The sequence below is a fragment of the Meyerozyma guilliermondii genome, genomic scaffold, assembly GCF_000149425.1.
Source record: "Meyerozyma guilliermondii ATCC 6260 scaffold_6 genomic scaffold, whole genome shotgun sequence".
Taxonomy (NCBI): Eukaryota; Fungi; Ascomycota; class Pichiomycetes; order Serinales; family Debaryomycetaceae; genus Meyerozyma; species Meyerozyma guilliermondii.
In genome coordinates this window covers 389,080-403,456 of record NW_001809795.1, presented here as the reverse complement: position 1 = coordinate 403,456, position 14,377 = coordinate 389,080, and the positions used below count along the sequence as shown (strand labels likewise).

Sequence of the window (14,377 nt, the reverse complement as noted above, 5' to 3'; positions counted from 1 at the left end):
TTGTTTGTCGACGAATTCTCCGTCGGTTACCCTGCAAAGAATACCGCCAACCAAACGCAGCGATAACCCCACTCGGCCAACAAAAAATTTTCATTCACATTTAAAACGCAGAAAACTAGACGGATTTTTAAAAAAGAAATCAAATGTAGAAAAGATCTGTAGAGATAGATATCGTGATGTAGATAAGATTTGCTTCGATTGCAACAGCTGATGTTTTCCGGTACCGGTTTTATTTGTTGTCTGTATGCAGGTGCATGAACTAAATTCGCCAAGCGACGGCCGGAAATTTGATGTGATAAGTTGCGTCAGTAACCACCAATCCGGGGAGAGTGTGCAGCAACAGCAACTTAAGTTGCGACTGTAGGACCCCAACTAAACGTCGCTGCCCGTATCCGCATCATCCGAGGGGCTCGGTTGCGATCATGATTCACCTGCGAGATGGCGCACGCCGCACGTGCTTGCATAACTACGTCAACATGCGACTTTGAGACCGGTGATGATGTGGTCGGTTTACCACAACGAAGCGGACGTCAAAACCGAGGGCAAACCTCACTATATAAGGCAGCCCGCCCGCCACTCGATCCATGATTTGTAAAATTCCAAAAAACTCGGCGCAGAACGCCCACCAACTTTTCCCCAAAAACCTTAAATTCAACCACCTCCTGCACACTAAACCCCCTCCCACTCCGAGTCCGAAATCCCATTTTTGGTGAGGAGTGCAGCTGGGCATCGCCAGTTCCGCTGTAATTTATTCAGCGAATTTCGGCGACGTTTCGTCAAACTAGTTTTTTATTCCAAATACCTAAATTACAAACTTCAATTTTCTCGGTCCCTTCCATTGCTATTGACACATCTTGCTGTTACACTCCATGAAGCAAGAACCTATATCCCCTGTTCTTGACCCCCAGTCCTCCTCGGATCCAGGTTCTTGCGCAACCACAAGCACAAACACAAACACTAACACAAATTATACCAAGCCAAACACTAATCCAAGTAACACAAACACTGGCCCTGGTGTCGGCAGCTTGTCAGAACGAGGGTATTCGCACAACCCAGAAGACCATGCTGTGGAACAAGCTTGCGATTCTTGTCGCAAACGCAAACTCAAATGTTCCAAAGAATTCCCCCAGTGCACAAAGTGTGCACAACATGGGTGGGATTGCTGCTACAGTCCCCGCACGGTACGGTCGCCTTTAACCAGAGCAAACATGACAATGGTGGAAAATCAGTCGCGGCAACTCCTGGATATGCTTCGGTATTTGTTGCCGCTGCAGGTGATGGGTCAATTGGGAGGTATCGATCGCATACTCCAATGTGGAACCAACGAATGGATTACCAAGTTGCGGCCTTGCAAAGAAGTATTGGCAGCAACTTACGGAGACAGTGGTAGGGCCCCGGCGGTCTCTGCCCGTCCAGTTGCGATCCCGTCGACCGGGGCAGTTGCGGATACAGCCGCGGCATCGTTGGCACATTCGCCTTCCAACTCGATTTTTTCCAACGAAAACGGCTCGGTATGTGACTCGTTTGATGGGTCTAGACCCGAACGAGAAGGAGATATCGATACGGTTAAAATCAAGCAAGAAATCATGGACGATTTTCTTCTCAACAACATCTCGGCCGAAAGCAACTTTCAATACGTTTCTCCTCAAATGACCGATATGAAGGCCACCAATTCGGCTCTGCAATCACTGCGGCTGCCCCTGTGGGACGAAACAAAACCCAAGTCCACGACGTCGTTTTCCCCTTCCAACACCACCCTCACGTCGCCTTCATCGCTCCTTTCTCTCAACTCCTACGGGGACTACGACTACCATGACATTGACTGCAAACCTATAAAACGACAAAAAAGCAATACCAGTAAACGGGCCGATTTCGGCTTGACAATGACGGCGCTCGAGCCGCCCTCCACATGTGATTCGCCCGACTACCACACCATTTTCGACGAGGTGATGGACGCTCCTATGATTGACGGCGTAGAATAAACAATACAAGAATGCTAACGTAACCGCCACCCCCCGAAACCAAGTTCGCTATGGAGTCTCGCACAAGACAGTTTGATTGATCCTGCATATACTCCCATTTTTTTCGTGCGCGCACCAGCCTGACCCAATCCCGTTTCGGCCCCCTTTTATCAACTACAACATCCCTCATTCATGAGCTTAGCGCTCCTACTATTTAGTGGGCGGAACGTCACCCAGCGCATAAAAAAGGCGCTAGATGAGTTGGCTAGAGAAATCTCCCGTGAACTTCGCCGCAAACAACACCAAAAATTCGGCAATAGAAATCCGGTGCCGGTCCCCGTTGCTGTTCCGGTTCGAAACCGGTCTTGGACTCTTTGTCGTGAGTTCCGCAGACATTTCTCTACTTGTCCCTACAACTTCAATGGGCGTGCACACATCCGGCCGTTCAAATTTCGGTTTTTAAACATCCACTTGAAATTCTTCAAAAGCTACCAAACAAAACCTTTTCGCCAAATCAACCGCTGGGGCGGATTTCGCGACCATTTCACCCATAACCACCTCCAGAACCAATTGAGAGCCAGATTCCTCAACCAGCAGCCTGCACGCAACTTGGGCATGGGTGTTCGTCTGTTGTACGAATTGAGAGAAGATGGATGCAAGCACCCAGATGACCACACTAAACCTTTCCATCCCACCAAGGTGATTGTACGCAACGCCTCGCGGGCCGCTGTAGACCCACGAATGGCCAAAATTGTTCCTTCGCTGATTCGACTCAATCTTTCCTTGAGCCCACAGCACCACGAAACTGCGCTCCGGTTAGCCACAGAGTCCAAAGACGAAACGTATGTGTCGCAGGGATGCTACGTTGACTTCCCCATTAATGCACATCTCACCATCCCGTCCGCGACGTTTTTGACCGACGAAGTGTTGCTGGAAGTGATGGAAAACCTCCAGAATTTCGAAAGACAGTTGGCCGAGTTGAAGCTGGACTTGACGAGGTTGTTTGATCTTGGTGAATTGCCCATAAAATACCTCGTCAACAAGAACGTGATCCGGGTGCATTTCCCCAACTGTGATAGATTGCAGCTCGAGTCGCTCTTGCGGGACAAAAACATCCAAGGCGGCATTATTTATGAGGACTCCTCGCTCAGGTACGCTGTGGACGACTCGCCCACGGTGACGGACTCTGACATCTTGAGCACGTTTGGTTCGTCCTCCATGTCGCTGGCTTCTTCTGATGTATTTTCAGAGGAGCTTGCCGAGCCATTGAGCTTTGAAAATGTGGTTCGGCCATCTGCCATGGAAACCGGCCAAGGGGTCAGGATAAGTGATAATGAAAGTGACGAATATTATTGGGTTAGCGCATAATATGAATATTGATTTAACGTACTACATGTAGTTGTGTTTTTCTTACGAATTCGCGCCAAAATCAACTTATGGATTCAGCCGATAATATGCCTGGAGGCTTTGCCGGCTCGGAAACGAGTTCCAATTACGATCAGAATGAAGACCCTGTGCTAGATAACGGCGAGAACAACCCAGACGTTTCGTATGATGTTTCTGAGACAAATAGCACCACAAATAAAAATGAGAATGACGAAGATAACGAAAGTAACGACGAAATTACGGTGATTCCAGACATTGAAACGCGAGATTCGGGTGCTTCAGACACTGATATACCCGCTCAACACCACCAGCAAGCAGAAAATGAAGCAAAAGTCGAAAAAAATGCCAATTTGGAACCATCTGATGGCCGGCCGCCGGTTCCGTCCCGACAAATTTTGCGTAATTTGGCGTCTGTAGACCCTGAAATCTTGGCCCAGGCTTCAATTGGTGCCACCGAGAACACGCTGGAACCGGAATACGTGGTTACGGACGATTTGCTCCAGTCAAAATTGAACCAATTGAACGCCGGGTTCAACAACAAGTCGTCACAAGTTCAAACCCTGATACGTTCTGCCACCCAGAACATCCGAAAGACCTTCAACGACATCCGTACGACGGTCGGGGCCCTTGAGCACGACTACCAAATTGACTGGGAGTTCTGGGCCAATGTGGTTAATGACTATGAGTCTGTAGTTCAGAACAATTCTCACGCTCTCCACTCCAAAATTGCCGCTGGTATTCCAAAGGAAGTACGGGGAATCGTGTGGCAGCTTGTGGCACAGTCCAAGAACTACGAACTCGAGGAATTTTATCTTACCTTAAAGAGCGAAACTTCCATTCATGAAAAGGCCATCAAGAGAGACCTCACTCGAACCTCATTTTACACTGCTGTAGACGCTGTCAGCAAAGGAGAGGATCTCTACAATGTCATAAAGGCTTATTCTCTATTCGATCCTGATGTTGGGTACACCCAAGGCATGATATTCGTGGCTGTTCCATTGATAATGAACATGACCGACTCCGAATGTTTCTGTCTCTTGGTGACAATGATGAAAGATTATAGGCTCCGCGACCTTTTCTGCCCGGATATGCGTGGATTGCATCGCCAACTCTACCAATTCGATAGGCTCTTGGAACAGAACTCACCGTTACTTTATAACCATTTGGTGAAACAAGGTATAAAATCTTCCATGTATGCATCACAATGGTTCCTCACGTTCTTTGCTTACAAGTTCCCGTTGGAAATAGTGTTGCGGATCTACGATATTGTCATTACTCATGGCATTGAAGCGCTGTTGAAATTCGCAGTCAATTTGATGCTTCAAAATGAAAACAAATTGTTGTCGCTCAAGTTTGACAAGCTCCTTGAGTTCTTGAAAGACCATTTGTTCAACCGGTATGTCAACGATGAGTTTGTGGACGAGCGGCGGTTCTCTTTGCGCAAGCGCCAGGGATCATCTTCTTCGTACTACAATCTCGATTCTATGGTGGAAGATGCCATGGCTATCAAAGTCAGTATGGTTGATTTGGCTCAGTTTGAGAGAGAGTTCGATGCAATTTACGCCAGCGAGAAGCACAGGGCTGAAGAAATCGACGAGCTTCGTCATGAAAACGGCCGCTTGCGCCATGATATCAAGGCCCTCGAACACCAGTTTTCGGTTTTAAATCGGGACCATGTTGATATTGTTCAGAAAATGGTCGATACCAAGGTAATGATTCCAGAAATCGAGTCGGAAAACGACGATCTCCAGAAAGCTATAACGCAATTGCGAGCCGATTTAGAAGAACTAGAGGCTAAAATGAAAGCACCATCTGTTTCGTCTTCGGAATCTACACTAGATGCTCTTAAATCCCCAGCAATACCCCAGAACATAGAAGAGGAAATCCAGCGGTTGTTGCAAGTAAATGCTCAAGAAATTGAAAAATGTACAGAGTTGGAAGAACAGTTGGAAACTTTGACGGTCCAAGATGAAGAGTTGCTGGAGAAATTGGGAAAGAAGCGGTGGTGGCAGCGATAGGAAAAGAGAATAACTTCTGGAAAGATCGTCGAAGAGATATTCAATGTCTCCAGGTTCTGTAGGATCCACATCTATACAGGTGCTGAAAATACTTGTTGCAAATTTTTGAAAGAGAACTTTCTCAAAAGATAGAAAGAAGCTTCTTTTAAAGCAGAAACTGAACATAGTCCTTGGTTCTTGCTTGCTTTCATGGTTTCTTGCACTTTGGTAGCAGCCATTCACATTGGTATTGTTGATGGTCGCGCACGTGATCCCGCTTAGGGCTCGCACCCGCGACCCATCATGAAATTTTTCACCTTCTCACTCTTCACTACACAATGGCTAGAGGACCAAAGAAGCACCTTAAGAGATTGGCAGCTCCATCCCACTGGATGTTGGACAAGTTGTCCGGCACCTATGCCCCAAGACCATCGGCTGGTCCTCACAAGTTGAGAGAGTCTTTGCCTTTGGTTGTGTTCTTGAGAAACAGACTCAAGTACGCCTTGAACGGTAGAGAAGTCAAGGCTATTTTGATGCAAGAGCACGTCAAGGTTGACGGTAAGGTCAGAACCGACTCCACTTTCCCAGCTGGTTTCATGGATGTCATCACCTTGGAGGCTACCAACGAGCACTTCAGATTGGTGTACGATGTCAAGGGTAGATTTGCTGTCCACAGAATCACCGCTGAAGAGGCTTCCTACAAGTTGGGTAAGGTCAAGAAGGTTCAATTGGGTAAGAGAGGTATTCCATACGTTGTTACCCACGACGGTAGAACCCTCAGATACCCTGATCCTTTGATCAGAGCCAACGACACCGTCAAGATCGACTTGGAATCCGGAAAGATTTCTGACTTTATCAAGTTTGACACTGGTGCTTTGGTTATGGTTACCGGTGGTCGTAACTTGGGACGTGTTGGTGTTATCACTCACAGAGAAAAGCACGAGGGAGGTTTCGACTTGGTGCACATTAAGGATTCCTTGGAGAACACTTTCGTCACCAGATTGACCAACGTTTTCGTCATCGGTACCGAGGCTGGTAAGCCATGGGTTTCGTTGCCAAAGGGTAAGGGTATCAAACTCTCTATCTCCGAGGAGAGAGACAGAAGAAGAGCTCAACAAGGTTTGTAAGATACTCGTAATACATGCTATAATAAAGAGGCGAATCTTTCATGTTGGTTCTTTCTCTATTTTACTTAATTTTTCATGTTTTGCTCAAATTCTTCATTTCTCATTTCCTCCGTCTATAGCCGCTTATCGCGACTGTAACCACTAAAGTGCGACTCAATTCTCATTTATCCTCGTACTCTTTTTCTTTCTTCTATGTCTCGCGCAGCTGTGGGGCTCGCAGGGCTACTCTTTGTCTTGCTCTGCTTGCAATTTCACCACACCAAACCATTCGCTTCAAACAAAAGACCCTTGAAATATGGAGATTTGAACTTTCTCCACACCACCGATACTCATGGTTGGTATTCGGGTCACAGAAACCAAAGGGTTTACGATGCTGATTGGGGAGACTTTGTGTCTTTTGGTGCCCATATGAGAGAGAAATTGGCGGAAAATGGTCAGGATCTTCTCATTGTCGATACTGGTGATCGTCATGATGGAAATGGATTGTCTGACTTGACGTCTCCCAACGGGAAAGAGTCTATGCCGATTTTCATGAAACAAGACTACGATTTGGTCACGTTGGGAAACCATGAACTCTACGAGTGGAAAAACTCAAAGATGGAATTTGAACAAGTGCTCTCGAAATTTGGGGAAAAATACGTGAGTACAAATGTTCACGTCAAAGCACACAACGGATCTCTTGTGCCGTTGGGGAACCGCTACCGGTACTTTGTGACACCCATACAAGAGATTAGAGTGCTTGCACTCTCCTTTTTGTTCGATTTTAATCGCTTCAATGACGGCACATTCGTCAAGCCAATTGCAAAAGTTATCCACGAATCCTGGTTTGTTTCTCTTCTCGAGGAATACGCAGACAAAGTGGATGTTCTCGTTGTGTTTGGACATATCCCCATCTCGCACCAATGGAAGGAGCTCTTCGTTTTGCATGCTAAATTGCGCCAATACTTCCCGTCCATAAAAATCCAGTATTTTGGAGGACACTCCCACATTCGTGATTTCACAGTTCTTGACGAAAACCTGACAGCGCTTCAAAGTGGTCGGTTTTGTGAGACTGTGGGGTTCGCCAGTATCAATTTAACCGCTTCCTCAGACGGCTCGGTCGAGTCCATGAAGCAGGTCTTTTCGAGATCGTACATTGATTTTAACCGAGAATCGTTTGAGTATCATTCTGGCAGAAGTAAAAAGACCTCAGATGGCAAAAACGTTTCCTCGCAACTTCAATCTTTGCGTCAACTGCTTGGATTGGACTCGCCAAGATTGGGTACCATCCACAATAATTACTACATGGACTACGTTCCAATTGACCATCCCCACAGTATCTTCAAGCTCTTATCTGAGAGAGTGCTTCCCACGCTACCGGCCGACAGAAAAGAACATAGCTCAAGAATAATTATCATCAATACCGGTTCTGTGCGATACGACATGTACAAAGGCCCTTATACTTTGGACACAAGATACACTGTTTCTCCGTTTGAGAACGACTGGGTCTTTATCTCGGTGCCAAGGAGTATTGCTGTGCAAATAGCAGACAAGTTGAACGAAAAATCGTATATTCTTGGCCAATTGCTCTTACCGGCGCATCAGCGGTTTTCTTCACTCACTGAAAAAAGACAGGATATCTTCACCTTGCCCAAGCTTGAGGGCCACCTAGCGAAAGGGTATGTTACTCACGATGATTTTGGCTCGCTGGGAGACGATACTCCTCACAAACCAGTGGTTAACTTTCCTGTACCCAATGTGGTCCAGTCCATTGAATTAGACGAAGAAAGCAAAAACGACCCTAAGGTAGACGTTGTGTTCTACAATTTCATCACGCCCAACGTGCAGTGGGCTTTGAACGAATTGGGCCATTCCGAGGAAGAAGTCAAGTTCTACTCTGGAATCTACTTGGGTGAACTTTTAGACAAGTTTGTTCAACACAACGATCTCTAATATTATACATTTATGCTCTAGCTAGAACTGTATGACCGAGTCCTCCGGCTTGAACGTAAACCTGTAGTTGAACGTATTTACAACCTCCTCAACATTTTGCATCATGGTCTCATCTACAACCATATTCAAATTGAACCCATACCAAGCACCCCATTCTGGCCGAGTCCTATTATTCGAAGACGGCGTTTGCACCAAATCCGGAGTCTCCCCCAACTTGTTCCGCCCACTCTCGTCAAACCTAACCTTGCCACTGGCATTTATTACCATGGTACCCGTACCAGGAATAATATGACAATCATAGCTGTTGAGTTGGTGTGTAGTTAAAGGTGTTGTGAGCCATTTTTTCTGAAATTCTAGCTTGGCGTTGGTAGATCCTGGACTTATGGGTTTCCCATTAATTATAACGGCCGACTGGGTCTTTATTTGCTTGGCAAATTGAGTGGCATACGCTTCGACCGATGGATACGACGACGTTGGAGATTGGTACTGAAGGTCCAATGACGTCAAAACCGCTTTCAAAAAGGGTTCTACTTGTTGCACTGAGTTAGAAACGGCCCCATTCTGGGCTACACCACGCTTTCATACGTACATGGATCCTGATTCATGATTGCACCTCTCGGCACGAAGTTGAGATGAGCGGTGGTGAACAAAACTGCATACAAGGCAGCTAGCTAGTATATGGTCTATATGAGTTCTTGGTCCATTGTCATCATCAAAACGACAGATGAGGTCCAGCCCAAGAAATTTTTCGCTCTCTGTGCCGTCCCTGAGATATCATCGTACTGTTCCCACACAAAACCTGTTCTTTTCCATTCTTTGTAAACGTTCCTAACCAAGTTCTCACGAAGCTTCTTATAAGTGGCTGCAAGAGTGTCGCTTAATTTGGCGTCATTTGAAGCCTTGTGGTAATGCTTCAAAGCGTCGAGAACAAGGTAGTTGATATTCATCCATATAGGCGAGCGCCAGTAATTTTCGCCGGTGCGATAAAGGTCGCTGGATTTCGAAAGAGACCTGATTCCATATTCTGACCAGAGTTCTTCTGGGTCTTTTATGAGATCGACAATACTCGAGAGTTTTTCTGTGTCTGATGGTGGAATCATCTTCGTTATGAATGGGAACAACGAAATATAACCTTTGTAGCATACTTTGACATTCTCTTCGTCTTCGTCGAGACTGACATCGCAATAGGTTTTTTCCTCCGAAGACCAGTGAAGATGATCCAAATTTTCCGTGATATCTTTGTAAATCCTCTCGTACTCGGCCCGGTCATCTTCCAAGTCCAAAATTGTAGCCATTTGAATCATGGACATCGTCATTACTCCCACCCAAGAGAGTAAATCGACGTTCAATTCAGCAACATCTGCTGGGAGAGCACGAGGATAGTCGTCCAAGCCACTAGCTAAACTATGGGTCAAAGTACGTCCTCTCCATCTGTAGCCCTCAGGGTTTTGTCCACGATCAAACTCCTCGATATAACCTTGCTGGGTTCTTCTGAACCAAAGGAAGTGGGTTCTCAATTTTGGGTAGATGTCTTTAGTGTAAGATGCAAGTAACTCCGGGTGGTTCATTATCACTTGGCCCGGCTCAGAGTAGAATGACCCGTCCACATTTTGAGGCTCGTTAACATCGCCAGCACTATCAAAGTGGGATAACAAATAAGTAAATGCCAACATAAGAGTAGGTGGATTAACTATCTGAGGGCTCTGGACCTGAAATTCTTCGGGAACCCGAGATCTCGCTTCCGGTCCTAATATTTGTTCCCTTGCAATCCAGCCTTCATCGTCGATCAATTTGAACCAAGACTGCAAAATATCCAACACAAGATCCGAGTCGTAGTCAAGTAATGGTAGTACGTGGAAACCCTCGTCCCACAAAAATCCTCGAGGGAAAAAAGGGCGAGATGGAACCAAGGTAAAAAGCTCGTGTGGTCCCTCTAATGAGCCTTGCAATTTGAGGTTCTCAAAAGAATCCTCTTCGAGAACAGTATCACGATCAACAAGGTGATCGCCGTACATGTATGTGATGCCTCCAAGCAAGCCTGAAACTATTTCCTGGGCAAATTCTTTGTAGCCTTGATCTTTGTCAAATGGTGGTTTCAACTTGAAATGCTTGTCGAATTTCGAGTTCACCTTAAAGCTCATTTCAACAATTTTTTCCTTCAAATTATCAAAGGTGATTTTCTCTGCTTCTGGAGTCTCAGCGTTATTGAATACAACATCGAACTCACAAGCTCCCTGGTACATCTTTTGAACGAGATGAAGATTGCCTTCAAACTTGTGCATATCCCTCAATACGTACGCCTGCTCGGGGGGAATTCCATCGAGAGTGCCGAAACGTTCCACAAGTTCTTGTACGGATTCCTGAAGCATGGTGATGAATATATCACGAGCCATCCAAACGCTATCGTCTGGGACTATCATGCTGATATGGTGAGTTTTTCTTGGATTCAATTCTTTGTCCACGAGCTTGGAAGTCTTGGGATGCTTATTGGTAGAAGGACCATCGTTTATCGATAGCTCGAACAAGCCTAGGTCTTCGGAGCCTCCAGAAAGAGTAATTGTTCCTGTGTAACCTTTAGAATTCTTAGGGGTATCCAAGTTGATTACTCCATTCCTTGAAGGCGCAAATGGGTCTGCTGTATCTGTTTCTCCCTCAAGACCGGAGTACCATACGAAAGCCGTTTTGACATTCTCAAACCCATCGTGAGGAATAGCTCTCACTTTAGTAGCCCACGAAAGTCCATCCAGACTTTTTACAAAGTCAATGTGGAGAGTTATGTGGCACTCCAAGTCCTCTATCACCTGAGTTCCTCCAAATCTCGGGTCGTAGCGAATCCAATTGGCTTTTCCCATCTTGTCACCTTGCTCGTAGAAGTGCCTAATACTGCCCACTCCACCATAACCATCAATGTTATACCACATTAACCCCGAAAGCAACGACCGTGGGATACGTGGTCTCACTCCGAAGTAAAGGGCAGACCGGTAAGGGCCCCAAAGCAACGACCGGTTAGACATGGGTTCGACATCACCAGGTTGATTTTCATCAAAACTCCCCAACCGGATCAGCTCATCCATATCAAAATAGAATTCTGCTCTGACTCCTGGCCACACCAGCGCCACAAAAAGCAAAAGTGGCAACAAGAGTCTCATTACTACAAAAGTGCAACTTGGTCAGAAACAATTTCTGGGGAAAATCTCATCGCGCGCTTCAACTTCACCTACAGTGATCCCATATACTCGCCTTCGTTTCCACCACCATGTGGCCATCCAAATATGGCCTAGGTGCCCAAGTCGGCTATGGTGTACGTGGAAACGGCATAATACGAACCCAAGAAGGACGACGACTGCCGCAAGTCGAGTTTCCAAGCCTTGATAATGGCATCGATAGTGATGAAATTATTGGCGTTCTGGCATCAAACGAAACCTTCCCCAGCCTAAAACCCGTCAAGGGGTCCTTGCGTACCGTAGTTGAACCACAAACAAGCGACTTCGATCTCAACTCAACCATATTCAACGATCTTCTGTCGGATCCGCTCGAAAATTTGTACATTCCTCAAGATATCCTAAAATCGTATCTCATAGAATCTGGCTCACTTACATCCACCATTGCTTATGATCCGACCATTGGGCCTCGTTTCTGTATATTTCCGCTAAGATCTCGCTCAAACACTTCTACATCTACGGGCATAGCTTACGTTTCTGGTGAAGTTGGAACCGTGCTAAACTTATCTATTATGAAAGTTTCTTGCATTGATTCTGAACAAGAGATCCAACTATCCTCGCCACACTTTGACGTTCCATTCCAGCTTACTTTTTCCGAGCCCATAAAGCAAGTTGCTTGTTCCAATGTCGCAGGTAGTCTTCTCATTCGAACGTTTTCCCGAGTCTACGTTGTTCAGCCGTTTCAGTCCTCTCTGCATCGCTCTGGTATCTACCTAGAGCTCTTGGGACAAGTCAAAAGCTCTAGTCTCAACCAGGAATCTTTTGCTGATGCCTGTTTCAATCCATGGGACCCAAAGCAAGTAGCTCTCGTGGATGTTAAGGGACATTTTGGAGTGTGGAATTTCTGTCCCAATGGAAAATCTGATCCAAAACGAGTCAACATCTCTGCTTCTGAATCGTTTATTGATAACGTGCAAGAACTTTCTCACTGGAAAAAGATATGCTTCTTTGCACCTGAAGTGATGTTTGTATTCTCAAGGTCCTCTTTGACTCAATGTACTATAGGACCACCATCCCAATGTTCAAGATTAATGACCTCCAACACCTGGTCCAGTATCCTCGACTTTCAAAGAGCCCCAGCAGACCTGAAATACTCATTCATGCTCACGTCTCGAGAGCTCATTTGGTTCGAGAACGATGGTACATTGAAGAGACTCATTTCCTATAAACACTTCCTAGACGAACGAGATCCTTCCTGGAAGTTAAACGTGTGTTCCGTGGACTCCACAACATTTATTTGCATTATTTTTTCACAAAAGGCACCGCTTTATTTCTTATACACTTTTGGCCTCAAAAGCGGCTTGCCCTACAGCTTACGATCCCCATATTATATCCGCTCATTAAGCAGCTATAACCATGAAGCTCGAGATAATGTGCTTCAATTGCATGTATTTCCCATCGACAATTCCAGCAGCAAGATTTTTGGAATGTTTGAACTTCACACTGACTTTGGACTCCATTTTAGATTCTTGAGTACCACAAAAATTATAAAGCTAGGAGATACTGTCGTGACTGACGGACTATGGAGCAGGTCAGGCACACCTGTGGAGACTGGTAAAGGGTTTTGCCGACATATGTCTGCCAAAGATTGGAAAAAATTAGTCGAACAGATGCTGTCTAAGGTTAAAACCACTTCATCTGATAGCACTGCAATTCAAGAATTTGCGCTGAAAATAGGCGAATGGGCACTGGCTTTTGATGAGAACCTGCTTCGTAACGAGGCAAATGGAAGTTGCTCATTACTTGATATATCTGAGAATCCACCTACAAATGTGCGAGACATTGACGAGTTTGATTCGATGATCGAACAATTGGGTGAATATTTCAAACTGAAACAGTTTGAGTTATCACGAGAAAGCGAAGACCTGCTACGAAATCGGCTCAATTCGTTGAGGCAATACTATGGCAAAGAGCAGAATCTAGGCTCAGTTACTCCAGAGATTCTCAATAGGACCACATTGGAATTGGGCTGCAGTATCTACAGGGCCAAGCATTCGAGCACGAATCAAGCATATGAAGAAAAATTCAAGGAAGTGATTCAAGAAGCAAGCGATGAGGTGAAGTCCATATTAGGTGACTGGGAATCGGGAATTGTTGTTGCTGATGTCACTACGCAGCCTGACATTGAGCCCTCTGTGATCATGCCTACCATCAACATCAACAGCAGTCAGTCACAATCATCACTATTTGCTCCTCTATCACAAGGCACTCAATTGAACTCTCAAACTCAGTCACAAGCTCACAGATCACAGAGACGTCACAAGATGTCGCAGGGCAGCCAGAGAAGTCAACGAAAGAAAAGAAAAGGAGGATTTGCATAAACTATTTAGATTCAACAAAAAAAAACTAATTTACTAGTTTCTCGTAGTTTACTTAGAAGGGGTCCTCTTCAAAACGCAAGTCCCAGTCAATCTTTGGGCCCAATTTGGGCAAAACTTCAGCGACACTTTGAACGTCCTTGTCTCCCCTACCGGAAAGGTTGACGACCATATGTGTTCCCTTTGGCATTTTCTTGGCTCTTTCAACCGCACCGTAAATCGCATGCGACGATTCAAGAGCAGGAATAATACCCTCCAACTGAGAAAGTAATTTAAATCCTTGAAGTGCCTGGGGCATCGGTAGCTGCAATAAACTCGGCTCTTCCAGTACTCTTCCAGTAAGCCAATTCGGGACCAACACCAGGGTAATCTAACCCAGCGGACACCGAGTGTGTATCGTGGACCTGGCCGTCGGAATCTTGAAGAACATAAGTT

At 45.7% G+C, this 14,377-nt stretch overlaps 7 protein-coding genes across 7 annotated transcripts; 6 read left to right on the top strand and 1 right to left on the bottom strand. All coding sequences in view use genetic code 12, as the record gives it.

Moving 5' to 3' along the window:
• Positions 1 to 869: 869 nt before the first annotated feature.
• GAL4 (galactose-responsive transcription factor) lies at positions 870 to 1,982 on the top strand (the record flags this gene model as incomplete). The annotated part of the gene is made up of 1 exon (XM_001482830.1): positions 870 to 1,982. The coding sequence occupies one exon, from the start codon at positions 870 to 872 to the stop codon at positions 1,980 to 1,982; it is 1,113 nt and encodes a 370-aa protein (XP_001482880.2).
• A 171-nt stretch (positions 1,983 to 2,153) lies between these two features.
• Positions 2,154 to 3,329, top strand: PGUG_04834 (uncharacterized protein; the record flags this gene model as incomplete). Its single annotated transcript, XM_001482829.1, has 1 exon — positions 2,154 to 3,329. The coding sequence occupies one exon, from the start codon at positions 2,154 to 2,156 to the stop codon at positions 3,327 to 3,329; it is 1,176 nt and encodes a 391-aa protein (XP_001482879.2).
• A 68-nt stretch (positions 3,330 to 3,397) lies between these two features.
• Positions 3,398 to 5,365, top strand: GYP5 (Gyp5p; the record flags this gene model as incomplete). Its single annotated transcript, XM_001482828.1, has 1 exon — positions 3,398 to 5,365. The coding sequence occupies one exon, from the start codon at positions 3,398 to 3,400 to the stop codon at positions 5,363 to 5,365; it is 1,968 nt and encodes a 655-aa protein (XP_001482878.2).
• Positions 5,366 to 5,682: 317 nt separating this feature from the next.
• On the top strand, positions 5,683 to 6,471 carry RPS4A (40S ribosomal protein eS4; the record flags this gene model as incomplete). The annotated part of the gene is made up of 1 exon (XM_001482827.1): positions 5,683 to 6,471. One exon carries the CDS (start codon positions 5,683 to 5,685, stop codon positions 6,469 to 6,471), a length of 789 nt encoding a protein of 262 aa, XP_001482877.1.
• Positions 6,472 to 6,663: 192 nt separating this feature from the next.
• PGUG_04831 (uncharacterized protein) lies at positions 6,664 to 8,403 on the top strand (the record flags this gene model as incomplete). Its single annotated transcript, XM_001482826.1, has 1 exon — positions 6,664 to 8,403. The coding sequence occupies one exon, from the start codon at positions 6,664 to 6,666 to the stop codon at positions 8,401 to 8,403; it is 1,740 nt and encodes a 579-aa protein (XP_001482876.2).
• Positions 8,404 to 9,086: 683 nt separating this feature from the next.
• CWH41 (Cwh41p) lies at positions 9,087 to 11,552 on the bottom strand (the record flags this gene model as incomplete). The annotated part of the gene is made up of 1 exon (XM_001482825.1): positions 9,087 to 11,552. One exon carries the CDS (start codon positions 11,550 to 11,552, stop codon positions 9,087 to 9,089), a length of 2,466 nt encoding a protein of 821 aa, XP_001482875.2.
• A 107-nt stretch (positions 11,553 to 11,659) lies between these two features.
• On the top strand, positions 11,660 to 13,945 carry PGUG_04829 (uncharacterized protein; the record flags this gene model as incomplete). The annotated part of the gene is made up of 1 exon (XM_001482824.1): positions 11,660 to 13,945. One exon carries the CDS (start codon positions 11,660 to 11,662, stop codon positions 13,943 to 13,945), a length of 2,286 nt encoding a protein of 761 aa, XP_001482874.2.
• Between the last annotated feature and the right edge of the window lie 432 nt (positions 13,946 to 14,377).